Here is a 19,348-nt window from a genome sequence, read left to right on the forward strand (position 1 = left end):
TTATCAGTCAGTCACGTGGGCAAATTAACCTTCCTGGACCTCAAGGGGAATCTCCAGTTAGCTGTTATCAGTACAGAGCATGTGACACACAGTTGTGCATTTCAGTGGCACTCGTTCTTTGCACCCTCAGTACAGTCACCACCTCTGCGTCTCACACGAGTTACACTTGGCACTTTGCTTTAAATACACAAACTTCTGATCAGGACAAAACTAGGAACCGAACCTGCAAAGATTTTACATGCAGCCTAAGAAACCAGTGCCTGCGACTACTGCCTGGTCTAGCAGCCGCCAGTCCTGTCCCCTAATCCGCACAGCGTCACTCCCTGTGGTAGTCACACCGAAGGGGGCTGGACTTGTGATTAAAGCTCCAGCGGGTCAGAATGCAGGGTTCCCGTTTGTGGGAAATTGGCAGGGGTGGGGGTTAATTGGGTTTGATTCCGAATCGAAAGACCTGGGTGTGAGGCTGCCGAGCAGCGAGCAAGGCAGACTGCCCCAGAGCCTGGAAAACCCACTGGCTCTGGGTTCAATCCCCACTTCTGCTGCAGACGCCTCACATCTCCCTTGTGAAATGGGGTGGAGTCAGCCGCTGTCTGGGTGAGGGGGCTCTTTGTAAAGCTGCAGGCCTGCTGCTGAGAGTAGCATTGCAAAGAACTTACAAACTCAATCTTTCTCCAGCATCTTGCTAATGTTTCCCTTTATTCTCCCTGGTTTAGGAGGCCTGGAAAATGGTACTGCACCCACCTGGCCTGCGGCTGGAGCTATCGTCCCTGGAGCAGCACCAGCTGGGAGCGAGGGCTGAGCAGTGACTTTCCCCTCAGACCACGTCCAATCTGTGGCCTCCAGGTAAAAGGCTGCAGGCTCCCGAGGAGCGAGGATGGCAGCATGGGACGAGCAGGCAGAAAGTCCTAACGCTGGCTCTGGCAAGCCCTGGCCTTTCCGCTCTGCCCCCGCTGCACCCAGCAATGGCTGAGGGGCCCACGGCGCACCAGAGATGAGTGGAACTTTCCCCCTGGAAGTAGGGTTTAGTGCTGACCTTGGACTATGACATTCTATCGACCCATTCCGCATGCAAGCGTGGATGTTGGCGGACCGGCGCTGAAGGGGGGCGAAGGTCTGGCTGGCACGCGGGGCGATTACTTCTCGCCAGGGTTCTGGGCGCAGAATGGCAGCACCTCGCAGCCAGCTGGGGACGGTCTGCCCGGGCCACGGCCCACCACCACCACGCCTGCCATGCCGAAGATGGGCGTGCGCGCCAGGATCGCCGACTGGCCCCCCAAGAGAGACGCACTGAAGGATCCGGCCGCTCCAAGCCCCTCAAGGGACATGGAAGCATCGACGGGCATCAGCAGGACTTTTCTTTCACCCAAGGGCTTTCAGAATGGGCAGCAGCCGCCTCCCACCAGCCTGGGCTCCTCGGGGCTCAGGGGCTTGCACCGGCTCTCCAGGAGGAGATCCAAGGACGTGGAGTTCCAGGAGGGTTGGCCTCGATCGCCTGGCAGGGCCTTCGTCCCGCTGCGCAACAGGAGTAACAGCGAGATCACCCTCAGTGAGTGTGACTTGGAAGAGACCCTGGAGCCCCGTGGGGCCAAGCTGGGGAGCGGCCTGCCCCTCTTCCGCGAGTACGGCAGCACCTCCTCCATAGACGTGCAGGGCATCTCGGAGCAGAGCTTGTTCGACATGCTCCGCGAGCTCCGCGCCGAGAAGCCGGCCCAGCGCTGCCTGGCGCCCGAGAAGCCGAGCGACCCCCTGCGGGCCGACGCCAGCACAGCCTCCAGTCTGCACGTGGCTGGCAGCGCCAAGGCGGATGTGAGGAACGGCCTGGGGCTCCCCCCTGAGGACTCCCCCACTCAGCCGAAGGAGAAGCCCCGCAAGAAGGGCCCCAGGGGGGAGGCAGGGGGAGACTCCATCTTCAAGAAGCTGCGGAGCAGCCGGAGCGATGGGGAGCCCGGGAGGGCCTTGGTGGAGCAGGAGGACGGTGGCAAGGCCTGGGTCTGCCAGAAGAGCTTTGCCCACTACGACGTGCAGAGCCTGCTCTTCAACCTCAACCAGGTGGCAGCCAACCGGGCGGTGGTGGCGCAGCGGAGGAATACCACGACGGGCGCCTCTGCCGCCTCTGCCGTCTCGGCTGCCCTCTCCCGGGCGTACGGGCTGGGGGGCCTGGACCCGGCCTTCGCCAGCACCGAAGACCTCAACTACAAGGAGAACCTGGAGCACGACCTCGGGGACAACAACAGCAACGACCTGCTGCTCAGCTGCCCCCACTTCCGCAACGAGGTGGGCGGCATGTGCGAGCGCAACGTCAGCTTCTCCAGGGCGTCGGCCGGCTCCCCCAGCGGGGCCGCGGGCGAGGGAGGCTTCCTGGAGCCCACCCTCAATGCCTACTGCACCAACGCCAGCATCTCCGTGCTGGAGGTCCCCAGGGAGTTGCAGAGGAGCCCCAGCCGGCTAACACGCTACAACGTGGAGCACGTCGACCTGGGGGCCCGCTACTACCAGCTCTATTTTCACGGCAAAGGTAACGCCCCCGCAGCGCCTCGGGCAGTCCCCTGCAGCCCCGCAAAGCTGGGGCGTCCTGCCGCTCATCCCGTTCGGCTCCCCAAGGTCAGGCAACGTCTGCGTTACCAGACTGGCTCTGGCCAGCCCAGCCTCCTGGCTCCCAACACAGGCCAGCGCCTGCAGGAAGTGCTAGAGACCCCGTAGTGATGGGATTGCCTGCCCCCCTGAGAAGGGGTCTTCCGAACCCTCACTAGTTAATCACAGAATATCAGGGTTGGACGGGACCTCAGGAGGTATCTAGTCCAACCCCCTGCTCAAAGCAGGACCAATCCCCAGATCCCTAAATGGCCCCCTCAAGGATTGAACTCACAACCCTGGATTTAGCAGGCCAATGCTCAAACCACTGAGCTGTGCCCTCCCCCAGGCCTGGGCTGCTAACGCCTTGCTCTGGGCATTCTTTGGAACTATGTAGATACCCAAGCCGGAGCCCTGCTATGTTTTTGGTCTCAGTGATACCTGTGGCAATGAGTTCCACATGCTAATTGTGTAGAGAGAGTCACTTTCTGTATCAGCCATCCGTGTTCTGCCTTGTGTTGGCACAGGCGAGGGGTGAACAGCTCTGTCTGATCACCTTGGGGCTGAAATGTTACCATGTTTGTCATTGTGACTCTGTGCCCACAGCCTGGCTTATTATTGTAGGGTTGTTCCCAAGGGGTCTAATGTGGGGCTGGGCTTATGGAATTTATTTTAGTGGGGGGCTGGTGGTTTGGGGCTTTTATAACAATAACCCTGCAGGGGCGGATGGGCGTCTGTATATCTCCTAAGGTAGCTCGTGGGCAGGGCAGAGTTTGGTCCTACCGAGTTTGCCGGTGCTGAGCATTGCACCAGAACTAGGATGTCCCTCGTGGCACGTACTAAGGTTTATAGCCCCGAGTGCTCTAAAACTAGCTGCCATACGCTATTGCGTAGTGTCAGGGCTCCGTAACAGCGAGCTCCGCTCTGACGGGGCCATTGCTCTCTGCTGATGGCACGTCAGTGACGCGTCTCCGGGATGCCGTTCGCTCGAACAGCCCCGGTGTCCGGCTCGGGAGAGAGCAGTGCCTGCCCTCTTCTCTGGCAAGGCATCTCTTGCTTTTTCAGAGCATTCCAACTACTTTGGAGTGGATGAGAAGCTGGGACCAGTGGCTGTGAGCATCAGGAGAGAGAAGTTGGAGGATCATAAAGACTACGGGCCCCAGTATCAGTACAGGATTATCTTCCGGACCAGCGAGGTACGTCATCTTGTCCGGGGCGGCCACGGCTGCGTTCTCCTCCAGAGAGTGCGTGCGGGTCTGTATTCCGGATCTAGGGGGACTTTTGAAACAGCCTCTTAAAACCAGGTCTGTGGGTCCTGTGTCCGAGGGCCCCCCAGCCTCGTCCCGTGGGGCACAAGCAGGGTTCTGGTATGTGGAGTGTGGCTCCGGGTCCCTCCCTGCAGGTGTGGGGCAGGCAGCAGGGCTTGAACTGCTAGAGGACCAGGCCTGGACTCAGCAGAGCACTACTAGAAACTGAGTAAGTGCTTTGCTGCAGGTGGGTCAGGGAGCTGCCTCCTGATACCGGGCAGGGAGGTTTCCCCCCGAGCACTGCGGTCCTAGGGCTAGAGTGGGGACCCAGACTCTGGGACGTGGTTACTGCAGTGTGCGTGCCAGAGCCCTGGTTCGAGCACCGGTTGGAAAACCCAGGGTTCAAGTGTAGACGCAGGTTCCCTAACACAGGTCAGCTGACTCGAGTCCTCTAACCCTGGGACTTTTCGAGCAGCCCTTGAAATCTGATTGGCCCCCAGCAGAGGGCGCCGTGGCTTGCCATCGGCTCTACAAGCAGCCTGCTCACTCAGCCGCAGCCCGAACGATGTCAGCGTTCAGATATCCCCGCGACCGGCCGCTCCTGCCACAGCCCTGTGCAGCGCCCGGCGCGGCTGGGGGCTCCCGTTCCTGGTGCTCTCCTGGTCTGGCCTCTGCAATAGCAGGTGCTGAAGGCCCCGCAGTAGGTGACTCGTTCCCAGGCCAGGCGTGTGGCTCGAAAGAAGAGCCAGGTACACCTGCAGTCGGTTCCAGAGATTCGCCACCTTTCCGACAGGCAGGCAGAGTGCTGCGGGAGATCCCGAAGAGGGGTTGCACTGTTCTATTTGTACTTGTAAAAGAAGGGGGGCTCCACGGTGAAGGGGTTCGGCTGGAACCCAGGAGAGAGACCCTGTCTGACCTTGGGCACGACTGCATCTCTGTGGGCCTGTTTCCCCCAGTCTGCGAGGTGGGGGCGAGGAGCCTTCCTTTCTCCCTCTTTGTGCCTGTTTTGTCTATTCAGACTGGGAGCCTCTGAGTCAGGGACTGTCTCTGTCGGGGTCTGGGCAGCGCCTGGCCCGACGGGGCCCCGGCCTGGGTCGGGGTCTGGGGGGGGGCCGGCCCGGCCCGACGGGGCCCCGGCCTGGGTCGGGGTCTGGGGGGGGCCCCGGCCCGGCCCGACGGGGCCCCGGTCGGGGTCGGGGGGGGCCTGGCACAGTTGGGGGCTCTAGGTACTACCTCTATACAAATCATAAGTGTGCTATATGCTGACACTTGGCTTTCTTTTTACATTGGCTTGTATGTTTGGAGACCGTAACATTGCAGTGGTGCCTGAGGCTAGAAAGCACAGTGTGTTTTCCTAAGAGGAGCTCATCCCTGCAGGTTGGCTAAGACCCTCGCTGGCGTGCCAGATCGCAAGCACAGCGTGCGCTAGGCCTCCCGATGCAAAGCCATCTCATTCTTAGTTCTGTACGCAGGATTTCTGTGGCGAGCTGGTGGCTGGCGTCCTGTGCCAGGAGGTCTGCACGGAGACACGCCGGTTCCCAGAGAACAGGATTCTAACGCATCTTCTCCTCTCCCCACTTCCATGTGTTTGGTGCAGCTCGTGACCCTGCGAGGCGCCATCCTGGAGGATGCGACTCCCACCACCACCAAGCAGGGGACGGTGCGTGGCCTCCCCCTGAAGGATGTGCTGGAGTACGTGGTCTCCGAGCTGAACATCCACTGTCTGCGGCTTGCCATGAACACGCCGAAAGTCACGGAGCAGCTCCTGAAACTCGACGAGCAGGGGGTGAGTCGTGTGCGGCAGACGGGCAGCGCTGAGCTGTGCTTCGGGCCCTCTGGAACGGGGGTGAGGCTGGCTCGGGGATTGGCATTGAGCTCGGGTAGAAGAGGGGCACAGAGTGCAGCCATTCGCAGCCAGTCTGCAAAGGTAGAGAGCTGGTCTCGGAGCAGAGCTAGGCAGTGGGGCTCCGTCCCCTTTTTGATGGGACTCGTGCTCCTAAGTCACCTAGGCCCTCTTGAGCACTCCATCCTGTGGGCTGGGCTGAGCTGGGCCAGGCGTGGGAGACTGGTGAATGAGCAGGCAGTGTCTCACACCCCTTCCCACCCCACAGCTCTGCAGGAAGCACAAGGTGGGGATCCTGTACTGCAAAGCAGGGCAGAGCTCCGAGGAGGAGATGTACAATAACGAGGAGGCGGGGCCAGCCTTCGAAGAGTTCCTCTCCCTCGTCGGGGAGAAGGTCTGTCTGAAAGCCTTCAGCAAGTACGCTGCCCAGCTGGACACGAAGAGTAAGTCCTGGTGCGTGCGGTGGGGGCAGCAGCACCCGTGGCTGCAGGGCGCGGGCGGAGCTCTGCGCGTGGGTTCAGCACGCAGAGCGCGTTGGCTGGCTCTCCCCTCACGGAGTCTCTTCTCTTGCTCTGCTTCGCAGCTGACTCCACCGGCACCCACTCTCTGTACACCACGTATCAGGACTACGAGATCATGTTCCACGTCTCCACTATGCTCCCCTACACACTCAACAACCGGCAGCAGGTAAACGGCCCTTCGGCTGGCAGAGCCTGCGGGTCTCCGGCATGCTGAGTCGAGTTGTGCCACGCACCGGGCTGTTCCGATAACCAGTGTCAGCATTCCCCTCACTTCCCGGGCAAATGTGTTAACGTCCTCCACCGCCCGGGAAGTTTGAAAAGGGTGGTCTGGGGCAGGATCCTGCAGATGCGTAAGGAAGGAGAAGCATCCATGCTCTGTTGCACGCTCTTCAGTGGATTCATCCTCACACGCCCCGGGAGTGGGGGCAGTGCTGTCGTCCCTCCTGGACGCGCTGCCGGGAGCTGACGCACAGCCTGACTGAATGACTTGGCCAAGGTCACGTGGGGAGTCTGTGGCAGAGCTGGGAAGAGAATCTGGGTCTCCTGCCCACTGGCCCATCCCTCCTCTGTGCTGGGCTGGGGGTGAATAGCAGCTGGGATCCTGACAATCTGGGTTTGTAATCGGAGCTAGACGCCCGACTGCCCTGGCTGTCAGGAACTGGCCTGTGAGTCTCGATACCCTTCCCCGTCTGCAAGGGAGCCGTGCTGTGGGCACAGAGAGCTCGGCTTGAGAGCAGTCTGCCGGGCTCCCCACAAAGTGAGCGGTGATTGTGGCGCTGGCCCGGCAGAGTCCTTCCCCGTGCTCTGGCGGGGAGAAAGCAGCAATGTGGGAGGTGATGGGCGATCCCACTCTCCATGCAGCTGCCAGCGGCCCAGGCTCTCCAAATGGAATTCGCTTGACCATTTCAAATCTTGTGGCTACGTCTCTGTGCTGGGTCAGGCCTGCTTTTCCTGCCCGCTTCTCCTCTCGCCGTCTGACCGGATGGCGAGGTCCCCCGGAGCCTTTGTCATCTGCCTCGCCCACGTTTGCTTGTTACCGCTGTCTGTACTCGGCACCCGGGCACTAACACGTGTTTGTTCTTACCTCGGTAGCTACTAAGGAAGCGGCACATAGGAAACGACATAGTCACAATCATCTTCCAGGAGCCTGGAGCGTTGCCTTTCACCCCCCAGAATATCCGCTCCCACTTCCAGCATGTCTTTATTATTGTCCGAGTCCACAGCCCTTGCACTGATAACGTTTGCTATAGGTAAGCCTCGCCTGCTGCTAATTCACCTGCCAGCTTGGGTTCTGTGTCACCGTCTGCGCCCCGGACAGTGCTGTCGGCTCCTCCGCTCAACTGGCCGCAGGTGCCGGGGTGGAAGGATGCCTGTTTGCGCTGGCGAGGCGCTGACCCAAGGTCTCAGGTTAGGTTGAGCCGGTTGGCTGTGGGATGAATTCTACAGGCAGTCACTGGGTGGGGGAGGTGTCAGTGGCCTGAGTTAATGTTTCTCCTCCCGTTCTGGGAAAGGAGTTGCAGCTGTGACAACTCCTAGCATCCAGAGAGCAGCTGCCAGGTGCCGGGAATCGCTCCAAGTAGATTGGGGCCACGGGGGCTGGTGCCTTTCAGGGGCCTGTGTTTCAGCCTGTGCCGAGCACCCGCCCCCCAAAAGGCGTCTTCCTTCGGGCACACAGAAATCCCTAGCTGGTTTTCACACCTAGCTCGATCCGGGAAGACACATATGATGTGTCCTGAAGCGGCTGCGCTAGCAGGAGACCGCTCTTCTAAGCGGTTTTTCTCCTCCCCTTCGTTCCCTAAGCGTGGCTGTGACCAGATCCAAAGATGCTCCACCCTTCGGCCCCCCCATCCCCAGCGGCGTCACCTTCCGCAAGTCTGACATCTTTAGAGACTTCTTACTGGCCAAGGTGATCAATGCCGAGAACGCCGCGCACAAGTCCGACAAGTTCCACACCATGGCGACGCGCACCAGGCAGGAGTACCTGAAGGACCTGGCGGAGAACTGCGTCACTAACACGCCCATCGACTCCACGGGGAAATTCAACTTGATCTCCCTGACTTCTAAGAAGAAGGAGAAGATGAAGGCACGGGTGGGGGCGGAGCAGTACAGCAGCGGGGCCATCGCCTGGCGCGTCTCGGCCCAGGACTTTGCCCAGGGGGTGGAGATCGAGTGCATCTTGGCCATCTCCAACGAGTTCATCGTCCTGCTGGACCTCGGCACCAAGGAGGTGGTGTTCAACTGCTTCTGTGGGGATGTGATCGGCTGGACTCCCGACCCCGGCACCCTCCGGATCTTCTACGGCAGAGGGGACCACGTCTCCATCCAGGCCGCGGACAGCAGCCCCGAGGACATCAAGGAGATCGTGCAGCGACTCAAGGTAGGAGCTAAGCTGGCTGGTGTCTTAGTGTCATGCCCGGGGGCCCGGTTGTGCTGGGAGCTGCGCAGAGAGCCTCCACGCCTAATAGATGAGACCGACGAAGGGGGTGAGAGGGGAGGTAGAGACTGTCCAAGGGGACACACACCATATCAGTGGCACAGCTGGGGATAGAACCCAGGAGTCCTGGCTCCCAGCCCCCGCTCTAACCACTAGACCCCACTCCCCTCCCAGAGCCGGGGAGAGAGCCCAGGGGTCCTGGCTCCTAGCCCCCCTGCTCTAACCACTAGACCCCACTCCCCTCCCAGAGCCGGGGAGAGAGCCCAGGAGTCCTGGCTCCCAGCCCCTCGCTCTAACCACCAGACCCCACTCCCCTCCCAGAGCCGGGGAGAAAGCCCAGGAGTCCTGGCTCCCAGCCCCCCTGCTCTGACCACCAGACCCCACTCCCCTCCCAGAGCCGGGGAGAGAGCCCAGGAGTCCTGGCTCCCAGCCCCTCGCTCTAACCACCAGACCCCACTCCCCTCCCAGAGCCGGGGAGAAAGCCCAGGAGTCCTGGCTCCCAGCCCCCCTGCTCTGACCACCAGACCCCACTCCCCTCCCAGAGCCGGGGAGAAAGCCCAGGAGTCCTGGCTCCCAGGCCCCCTGCTCTAACCACTAGACACCACTCCCCTCCCAGAGCCGGGGACAGAACCCAGGAGTCCTGGCTCCCAGCCCCCCTGCTCTGACCACTAGACCCCACTCCCCTCCCAGAGCCGGGGACACAACCCAGGAGTCCTGGCTCCCAGCCCCCCTGCTCTGACCACCAGACCCCACTCCCCTCCCAGAGCCGGGGAGAGAGCCCAGGGGTCCTGGCTCCTAGCCCCCCTGCTCTAACCACTAGACCCCACTCCCCTCCCAGAGCCGGGGAGAGAGCCCAGGAGTCCTGGCTCCCAGCCCCTCGCTCTAACCACCAGACCCCACTCCCCTCCCAGAGCCGGGGAGAAAGCCCAGGAGTCCTGGCTCCCAGCCCCCCTGCTCTAACCACTAGACCCCACTCCCCTCCCAGAGCCGGGGAGAGAGCCCAGGGGTCCTGGCTCCTAGCCCCCCTGCTCTAACCACTAGACCCCACTCCCCTCCCAGAGCCGGGGAGAGAGCCCAGGAGTCCTGGCTCCCAGCCCCTCGCTCTAACCACCAGACCCCACTCTCCTCCCAGAGCCGGGGAGAAAGCCCAGGAGTCCTGGCTCCCAGCCCCCCTGCTCTGACCACCAGACCCCACTCCCCTCCCAGAGCCGGGGAGAAAGCCCAGGAGTCCTGGCTCCCAGGCCCCCTGCTCTAACCACTAGACCCCACTCCCCTCCCAGAGCCGGGGACAGAACCCAGGAGTCCTGGCTCCCAGCCCCCCTGCTCTGACCACTAGACCCCACTCCCCTCCCAGAGCCGGGGACACAACCCAGGAGTCCTGGCTCCCAGCCCCCCTGCTCTGACCACTAGACCCCACTCCCCTCCCAGAGCCGGGGAGAAAGCCCAGGAGTCCTGGCTCCCAGCCCCCCTGCTCTGACCACCAGACCCCACTCCCCTCCCAGAGCCGGGGAGAAAGCCCAGGAGTCCTGGCTCCCAGGCCCCCTGCTCTAACCACTAGACACCACTCCCCTCCCAGAGCCGGGGACAGAACCCAGGAGTCCTGGCTCCCAGCCCCCCTGCTCTGACCACTAGACCCCACTCCCCTCCCAGAGCCGGGGACACAACCCAGGAGTCCTGGCTCCCAGCCCCCCTGCTCTGACCACCAGACCCCACTCCCCTCCCAGAGCCGGGGAGAGAGCCCAGGGGTCCTGGCTCCTAGCCCCCCTGCTCTAACCACTAGACCCCACTCCCCTCCCAGAGCCGGGGAGAGAGCCCAGGAGTCCTGGCTCCCAGCCCCTCGCTCTAACCACCAGACCCCACTCCCCTCCCAGAGCCGGGGAGAAAGCCCAGGAGTCCTGGCTCCCAGCCCCCCTGCTCTAACCACTAGACCCCACTCCCCTCCCAGAGCCGGGGAGAGAGCCCAGGGGTCCTGGCTCCTAGCCCCCCTGCTCTAACCACTAGACCCCACTCCCCTCCCAGAGCCGGGGAGAGAGCCCAGGAGTCCTGGCTCCCAGCCCCTCGCTCTAACCACCAGACCCCACTCTCCTCCCAGAGCCGGGGAGAAAGCCCAGGAGTCCTGGCTCCCAGCCCCCCTGCTCTGACCACCAGACCCCACTCCCCTCCCAGAGCCGGGGAGAAAGCCCAGGAGTCCTGGCTCCCAGGCCCCCTGCTCTAACCACTAGACCCCACTCCCCTCCCAGAGCCGGGGACAGAACCCAGGAGTCCTGGCTCCCAGCCCCCCTGCTCTGACCACTAGACCCCACTCCCCTCCCAGAGCCGGGGACACAACCCAGGAGTCCTGGCTCCCAGCCCCCCTGCTCTGACCACTAGACCCCACTCCCCTCCCAGAGCCGGGGAGAAAGCCCAGGAGTCCTGGCTCCCAGCCCCCCTGCTCTGACCACCAGACCCCACTCCCCTCCCAGAGCCGGGGAGAAAGCCCAGGAGTCCTGGCTCCCAGGCCCCCTGCTCTAACCACTAGACCCCACTCCCCTCCCAGAGCCGGGGACAGAACCCAGGAGTCCTGGCTCCCAGCCCCCCTGCTCTAACCACCAGACCCCACTCCCCTCCCAGAGCCGGGGAGAAAGCCCAGGAGTCCTGGCTCCCAGCCCCCCTGCTCTAACCACTAGACCCCACTCCCCTCCCAGAGCCGGGAGAGAACCCAGGAGTCCTGACTGCCTGCTAGTCAAACTGCCTCCTCAGTAGTGTGGGCCGAATGTTTCCAGCTGCAAGTGGGTGTGGTGGGGTCACACACGGGATTCCAAGTGACTGTCTCGGGCGCCTGTCTCGTCGTGGTGCTGCCGTTCGTATTCATTCGCCCACTGTATGCAGACCCCGGTTCCTGGGCAGTGAGCAGCAGCTGATCCAGTCACAGTCAGCCCAGGGTCAGGCCATCTGCCTGGGACTTCATCTCCATGGGCCCGATTTTCCTCTCCAAGATCTTGGGGTGCAAGGGGGAGCCAGCAGGCCCGCTGCTGGCAGGCAGCGGTGAAACGCACAGGAGCCCAGCAGAGGGGAGCGCCCTGTGCGCAGAGCTGGCCGCGAGCGCTGCAGGACGTGGGTTCGCACACGCCATGTTAGAGGGGCTGCCCACCACCAGCTGATCCCCACGGCGCGAACAGCAGCAGAGTGGCTGCCTGGTTCCCAGGGGCGCTCGCTGTCCGCTCTCTGTCGAGCGTGGCGACTGGGAGGGAGGTACAGGGCAGCGTTCAGTGAAAAACACCAGTACAAATGCACCCGTATTGTGGCTGAGGGTGCAGAGCCTGTCCGTGAAACCTGGACCTCCACACTGGGCACGAGGTCGGGCCGCCCACGGCGCTCAGCTGCATCCGAGCAGAGCCAGGCCGAGCAGAGAGGCTGGTGGGTCCCTAGACGAGCTCTTGGCAGCAGTGTGTGTGTGTGTCCCGGGAAAGCCGGCACCAAATGAGATGCCGAGGCCACAGGCTAGCTTCACCCCAAGCTGCCTGCCAGACAGACGGCTCTGGTGGGGGTCAGTTTGGTGACTGCTCCCTCCGCAGGTCATGACCTCGGGCTGTGAGACGGTCGACATGACCCTGCGGCGAAACGGGCTGGGCCAGCTCGGCTTCCATGTGAAGTACGACGGGACGGTGGCCGAGGTGGAGGACTACGGCTTTGCGTGGCAGGCGGGGCTCCGGCAGGGCAGCCGGCTGGTGGAGATCTGTAAAGTCGCCGTGGTGACGCTGTCCCACGACCAGATGATCGACTTGTTGCGGACCTCGGTCACAGTGAAAGTGGTCATCATCCCGCCCCACGAGGACGGCGTCCCTCGCAGGTACTGCCCCCGCGTGCCGGTGCTCTGCCCCAAGGGCTGATCGAGGTGTTAGAAACGCGCTACCGAAGTGCAGTGCCGGGGGCCTCGCTTAGCAAGGCACTGTGGTGCCAGGGCATTCGTTTCCCCGGCCCGCCGCTCCCCCGCGGCTTGGCGGGAGCTCAACTGCTGTTAAGTGTTCATTAAAAGGGAAAGTATATTGAGGGGAGTGCAAACAGCGGGGGGTCCACAGTGATCTGGCTCCGCCCCCTGGGGCAATGGCTGACAGAGGGCTGGGCCATGAGCCTGGCTAACCCCGGGCGCATGAGAGCTGACGGCGGGAGCGTTGCTCAGAGTTGTCTGGCTTTGATAGGGTTAAGTTGGGCCCATTTATGAACAGATTTGCATGTGGCCCCTGCCGCTTTCTCTGGGCTTTGACTTCTAAGCCACGCCTGCTCTGTAGCTTTGCAGGGCAAGTTCAGACAGTGATAAACTTGTAGGCAGCTTCTCCTCCCAAATCAAGCCCCAAACCCGCCCGTGGACCGATTTCTGCACACCAAGGGTGGCTCCTGGAGCGGTAGCGTGTGGCAGGGATGGGAGCCGTGCTTTCTGCTCGGAAGCCAGATGGCTGATGTCTTAGAGCAGGGTGCAGGTACCGTAATGGCCACAGCTAAAGGGGACTTGTGGGAAGTTGGTTCCTGCGCTAGGAGCGGGGAGCGAGGGGCTGGCTCGTGCGCTGACACGCAGCCCAGGGCGGTGCAATGACCTTACTGTGCCGCAGGCCCCAGTTAGCCGCAGGGCCGAGGAACTGTTTCGGAGCATCGGGGCTTGTTGGATTGCAGCTAAGGGGCGGGGAGATGTACAGCATGGAGCGCGCTCCTGCCCTTCCTGTGCCTGGGCTGGGCGGAGTCACTGGGATTTGAACCCCGAGTCTCTTAGGGCCTGTTTACGCTGGATAGGCAGACGGGCTAAGGACGGGCTCTCAAAGCTCCACACGTCCGCACTGCTGTTTAGCGCTTCCCAGGAGAGAGCTCCAGCGTAGCATACATGGAGAGCGGGCGTGGCCCTGCCGTGCTCCCAGGGGTGTCAGCACCTGGGCCTCCTCGCAGCGCCGGCGCAGCGCTCGTTTCTGCTTGTGCTGAGAGGGATTTTGCTCAGCAAGCCGAGGGGCCCAACTAAAGTGCAGTGGAATTTGCCATCCGTGCTCGCTCCCTGGCCATTGGTGACCTCGTCTGTCGCTCCCTTTGGCAGGGAACGTTTGTAACCTCGGCTCTTAACGGCAGCAAAAAGCTCCCAGTAACGCTAAGAAATCTGGAGCACTCTCTTGCCCCGAAGCGAGGAGGTTTGCGCTGGCGAGGCCGGGCGGTGCTGCTGCCTCGCTGCCCATAATGAAATGAAGCAATGAGGGGCACCGGGCCCCTTTCCACCAGGCCCAGCCGTTGCCAGCTGCTGAGGGCCCTGCACGGGCCTCTGGCAGCCTGCGGCTGCGGCCTAACTAATGCAGGGGCAGGAATTGCTCTGGACACGGTTTTGCACCAAATGGGATGTGTAGGAGGGTTTTCGAAGCAGAGCCGGGGGCTGGGGCAGCAAGACGATGAAGCACCGAGCCAAGCGGGGGCTCTCCCACGGCCAGGGCCACGAGCACCGAGACGGCTGTAAATCAGACTCAGTGGGATTCCAGCCTGGGTGCATCTGGTGCCTTTCCGGCGTGGCGAGGGGGCTGTGGGTGGGAGGGGCGCAGCGCACTCCCCTCCAAGGGCCACGAGGGAGCCTGGCCTGAGAAACACCCTAGCAGGCAGGGGTTTGTCCGCCCGTCTTTAGGCTCCTACGTCCTGGTTTTCCCCATGTGTGGCTAAGTAGGTCACCTCCTCCGTTCCAGCTGTCTGTGCGTCGTCCTAGCAAGCAGCAGGGAGATGCTGCCGCTGACACAATGGTGTGCGATTAAACGGGCTGAGCCCGTGTGGGGAAGGCAGCACAACCTCCAAGGAGCAGCGCCTCTGCCCCCCCACTGCTGCACGGGCGGGGGGGGGCACACAGTGTCCTTCGCCCCTCGGCAGGGGAAGAGGTGGCATTAGCTGCCCGCCCCGTCGCTCATGCAGAGACTCTCGCGTGCCGGCAGCAAGGAGTGCTGTTTGCTTTTCAGGGGATGGGCCGAGTCCTTCGAAATGAGCAGCATGGAGCACAAGGCAGAGCTGGAGAGCGTGCCCGCGGGGCATCGCCCGCCGTACCGCAGCAACTCAGCATGGCAGTGGAGCGGGCCTGCCTCCCACCACTCCTCGCTGGCAGCCAAGTGGGCAGAGCCCCTGCCCCTCACGAGGCCCCCCAAACAGACCTCCGTTGTCCCGTACCGCGAGCCGCAGCCCCTGCACGGCAAGAGGTAAGGCTGAGCTGCGGGGGGCGGAGGCCGAGGGGCAGTCCGTGGGGTGTAGCGGCTGGGGTGACCTGTGGCTGGGGACTGACCGGTGCGGCCCCGAGCGAGTGAGAGCCGTGGCGCACAAGGCTGACACTGGTCAGTACATGAGGCTTTCAGAAATGGCTCATTTGTACATCTGAGCCCTGCGGTGCCCCCCAGCTGGGTGATTGCCAGGTTCACCCTCCTGCCTGGGCCAGGGTCCTGCGGTGGGTGCAGCAGGCTGGGAAAACAGGGCCTAGCAGGCGACACTCCCAATTTACCGTGGGCACTTGCAAGAGATGGTGGAAATCTGCCTCTTCCAAGGTGGTTACCGCAGGGTGCGGCGGGCTCCTTTCGGCCCGTCCTGAACGCTAGGATTCCAGCTGTTGGGGGCAGATTGAACCAGCAGCCTTCGATCTCGCTCCCGAGGGACACCTCCGGTGCGCAGTCCCCAGCCTGCGTTAGCCACGCCCTGAGCCGAGCCAGCGGGGTTTCAGGCTGCTCGTGGCGATCAGCCATTTGCCTTTTGCATTCCAGCTCCCTTCCGGTGGGGGGGGGGGGGGGTCTGTTCAGTGCGGACTCCTGAGAACTGAAATGGACCAGTGGCTCCCCAGCGGCATCGCGCCAGCCGGCTTTGATGCACGTCGGGTCCTCTGAGGACCCCTTTGCATTAGTGTCTCGTTCTCTCCAGCTGAGAACGGGAAGCAGGAACTGTGGATGTGGTTAGTCGGGGTGGCTAGCAGCGCAGTGAGGGGCTGAGCCGGGACAGCCCAGCGGTAGCATCCGGTGCCACTTGCCAGGGACTCTCCTGTGTGAGGAAGTGTCACCTGCCATTCACCGAAGAATGAACGTGCGCACACACGTACACACACGCACCCCAGTGACCGGGCTCTGCACTGTCCATGTTCTCCGGCTCCGCGGCCCGTCGCGTTGGTCAGTATTTGCCTTGCCCGAGTCTCTGCCCTTTCTGGGCTGATGGTTCTGCTCTCTCACTGCGCTGGGCTGGGTTTCTGGGGGAGGTTGGAATCTTTAGGGCAGACCAAGCACTTTCTTTCTCTGTGTGCGTCTCTTTGACCCAGGCCGGTTAGCTTCCCTGAGACGCCGCACACCGCCGCCGCCTCCTCCCCAGCGGGGGCGGAGAGAGTCCAGCCATATCGGCAGCCGTCGGGCAGCTTCTCGACTCCAGGCTCAGGAGGAACGGCTTACACCCGCTACAAGCCATCCCCAGAAAGGTAGGCTAAGGAACAGGGGAAGGTGCTAACCTCTCCACCCCGCTGCACGAGTCTGATAGCCCGTCCAACCGCCGGCAAGCCTGGAGCGATGTCGGGGGGAGTGCCCCTTTTCACTATGTCCCGTATTGCACAGAGGGGATCTTCCATTGCCAGCAATGAACACCTCCATCCTCCCCTCTGAGCCCTGGCCGGAACAGAGTACTCAGGCCAAGGAAGCCGGGAAGTGGTAACTCTGTTTCAGCAGGAGGGGAGGCGTGAGAGGGCTGGCGACACGTCATTCTCATGGCCAGGTACTGCAGCTTTTACTCTGCCTCCCCGTTGAAAGTCCAGAGAGTCCTGTGGGTGCTGGGTGAGCAGGAGCCCGTTGGGCGCTCTGTAGTGCCGCGGCCGGGACAGGAGCCGCGGCCGGGTGCCAATCCCCTTGCTGTAGAATATGAAGCATTCAGGAAGATGGGAGCAGCTGCCCCAGAGGTGGCTGCTGTGCTCTGGCCTGTTACAGGAGTTACCCTTCCTTTCTGGGCTGTCCCTGTCCCTCTGCCCGCCTGGCGAGCCCTGGCAGCCGTTACCTGAGCTCTGAAGCCAGAGCCACGTGCCCCTGGATCTGGCTAAGAGCAGGGTGTGTTTATAATGGGGTCGGGCTAGCTGCTCTCACCCGCACACAGCACGGCCACAGGACATGCAGGGCTCCACTCACCAGCCACCTCACTGGTAGCATTCGCTTGGGGTAGCGGTGCTGGGGACCCCTCGATCCAGCCGGGGAAACGCCCCGGGGTCGGCTGTCAGGGGCCCTGGGGACCCCTCGATCCAGCCGGGGAAACGCCCCGGGGTCGGCTGTCAGGGGCCCTGGGGACCCCTCGATCCAGCTGCAGCAACTCTGAACATGAGGCCCCCTCAGCGGTAGCTGAACAGCGTTCCCCTCCTCTGGCGAACCTCGGCCGAGGTAGCGAACAGAGCGAGCGTGCGGCGTAGGTTCCCCCTCCCCTCTCCAGCCAGGTGGCACAGGCTGTAGGCTGCCTGCACGGCCTCAGAAGGAACGAGTGTGCTGAGAAGTGCCGGAGCTGGTACCCTCAGGAGAGAGCGTGTGGTGGCTCGGAGGGAGCAGTGTCTCTGGGAAGAGAATTCGTGGAGCGGTTATCCCTGAGCCAGCCTGCCCCGAGGGATGTCCGGGGAGGCACTGGGGGTCACCAGCAGCGCTAGGGGCTTGCAAGGGCCTTGCGTGAGCTGCTTCCCTCATCTGGAGCAGAGCCCCCTGTATCGATGCTGGCTTTGGTGGGACCCAACGGAGAGCGCCAATTCAGGACAGATTGCTCCGAGCAGGGCAGTCAGCCCCAGGCTGGGGGTCCTTGGCACACCCAGGCAAACCAAACCAGCCAGCCAGAGAGGACTTCGGTCTCACCCCACTGGCTACCCACAAGTCACACAAGCAATTCCCTCAGACACTCCAGCTTCCCCGTATCACCACCAGTGCCATCGTTATGGGGAAGAATGGTTATGAAAACCAATCCCCCAGTAAAAGAAAAAAGGTTCCCTCGATCCCAAAGGACCAAGCCCCAGACCCAGGTCAATATACCAATCAGATCTTATCCACAAATCACGCTGTCGCCAATCCGTTAGAATCTAAAATCGAAAGGTTTATTCATAAAAGGAAAAAGGTAGAGACGAGAGTTAGAATTGGTTAAATGGAATCAATCACATACAGTAATGGCAAAGTTCTTGGTTCAGGCTTGCAGCAGCAATAGAATAAACTGCAGGTTCAAATCAAGTCTCTGGAACATCCCACAGCTGGGATGGGTCCTCAGTCCTTTGTTCAGAGTTTCCGTTTGTAGCAAAGTCCCTCCAGAGAAGCAGGACTGAAGACAGGATGGAGGAGCTGCAGCAGCCTTTTATAGTCTCTTGCCATGTGGCCTCTCTTTCTTTGTCCCAAAGACACCGATCCAGCACGTGGCACCACAGAAAAACCTCAGAGTTCTGTCCATGGGCAGGTCCCTGCCAGGGCAGGTGCGGGGCCCCATGCTGGGATGCGAATTGTCTCATGCCCCCCCCCCCCCGCCCCGACTCCGCCCCCTCCCTGCCCCATTGGATCCCTCCCCAAATCCCCGCCCCCTCACTGCCCTATTGGATCCCTCCCCAAATCCCTGTCCTGGCCCCGCCTCTTCCCCCAAGCACGCCGCATTCCTCCTCCTCACCCCTCCCTCCCAGGCTTGCGCTGATCAGCTGTATGACACAAGGAAGAAAGGAGAGCAGTAGAATACGGACCCTGGACTTCAGAAAAGCAGACTTTGACTCCCTCAGGGAACAGATGGGCAGGATCCCCTGGGAGAATAACATGAAGGGCAAAGGGGTCCAGGAGAGCTGGCTGTATTTTAAAGAATCCTTATTGCGGTTGCAGGAAAAAAACATCCCGATGTGTAGAAAGAATAGTAAATATGGCAGGCGACCAGCTTGGCTAAACAGTGAAATCCTTGCTGAACTTAAACGCAAAAAAGAAGCTTACAAGAAGTGGAAGATTGGACAAATGACCAGGGAGGAGTATAAAACTATTGCTCAGGCATGCAGGAATGAAATCAGGAAGGCCAAATCACACTTGGAGTTGCAGCTAGCAAGAGATGTTAAGAGTAACAAGAAAGGTTTCTTCAGGTATGTTAGCAACAAGAAGAAAGTCAAGGAAAGTGTGGGCCCCTTACTGAATGTGGGAGGCAACCTAGTGACCGAGGATGTGGAAAAAGCTAATGTACTCAATGATTTTTTTGCCTCTGTCTTCACAAACAAGGTCAGCTCCCAGACTGCTGCACTGGGCAGCACAATATGGGGAGAAGGTGACCAGCCCTATGTGGAGAAAGAAGTGGTTCGGGACTATTTAGAAAAACTGGATGTGCACAAGTCCATGGGGCCGGATGCGCTGCATCCGAGGGTGCTAAAGGAGTTGGCGGATGAGATTGCAGAGCCATTAGCCATTATTTTTGAAAACTCATGGCGATCGGGGGAGGTCCCGGATGACTGGAAAAAGGCTAATGTAGTGCCCATCTTTAAAAAAGGGAAGAAGGAGGATCCGGGGAACTACAGGCCAGTCAGCCTCGCCTCAGTCCCTGGAAAAATCATGGAACAGGTCCTCAAGGAATCAATTATGAAACACTTAGAGGAGAGGAAAGTGATCAGGAACAGTCAGCATGGATTCACCAAAGGGAAGTCGTGCCTGACTAACCTAATTGCCTTCTATGATGAGATAACTGGCTCTGTGGATGAGGGGAAAGCAGTGGATGTGTTATTCCTTGACTTTAGCAAAGCTTTTGATACAGTCTCCCA

The 19,348-nt window shown here is 61.4% G+C and overlaps 1 protein-coding gene across 1 annotated transcript in view; it reads left to right on the top strand.

Moving 5' to 3' along the window:
* Positions 1–1,041: 1,041 nt before the first annotated feature.
* SIPA1L3 (signal induced proliferation associated 1 like 3) overlaps positions 1,042–19,348 on the top strand; it is a 39,248-nt gene continuing 20,941 nt past the window's right edge. The window contains exons 1-10 of the mRNA XM_065420712.1: positions 1,042–2,515; positions 3,637–3,767; positions 5,416–5,604; positions 5,930–6,104; positions 6,245–6,348; positions 7,275–7,432; positions 7,983–8,559; positions 12,171–12,445; positions 14,565–14,798; positions 15,893–16,045. Of these exons, the coding sequence (XP_065276784.1) occupies positions 1,042–2,515; positions 3,637–3,767; positions 5,416–5,604; positions 5,930–6,104; positions 6,245–6,348; positions 7,275–7,432; positions 7,983–8,559; positions 12,171–12,445; positions 14,565–14,798; positions 15,893–16,045 (3,470 nt within the window). The remainder of the gene's footprint in view (positions 2,516–3,636; positions 3,768–5,415; positions 5,605–5,929; positions 6,105–6,244; positions 6,349–7,274; positions 7,433–7,982; positions 8,560–12,170; positions 12,446–14,564; positions 14,799–15,892; positions 16,046–19,348) is intronic.

Source organism: Emys orbicularis, chromosome 21 (assembly GCF_028017835.1).
Source record: "Emys orbicularis isolate rEmyOrb1 chromosome 21, rEmyOrb1.hap1, whole genome shotgun sequence".
Taxonomy (NCBI): Eukaryota; Metazoa; Chordata; order Testudines; family Emydidae; genus Emys; species Emys orbicularis.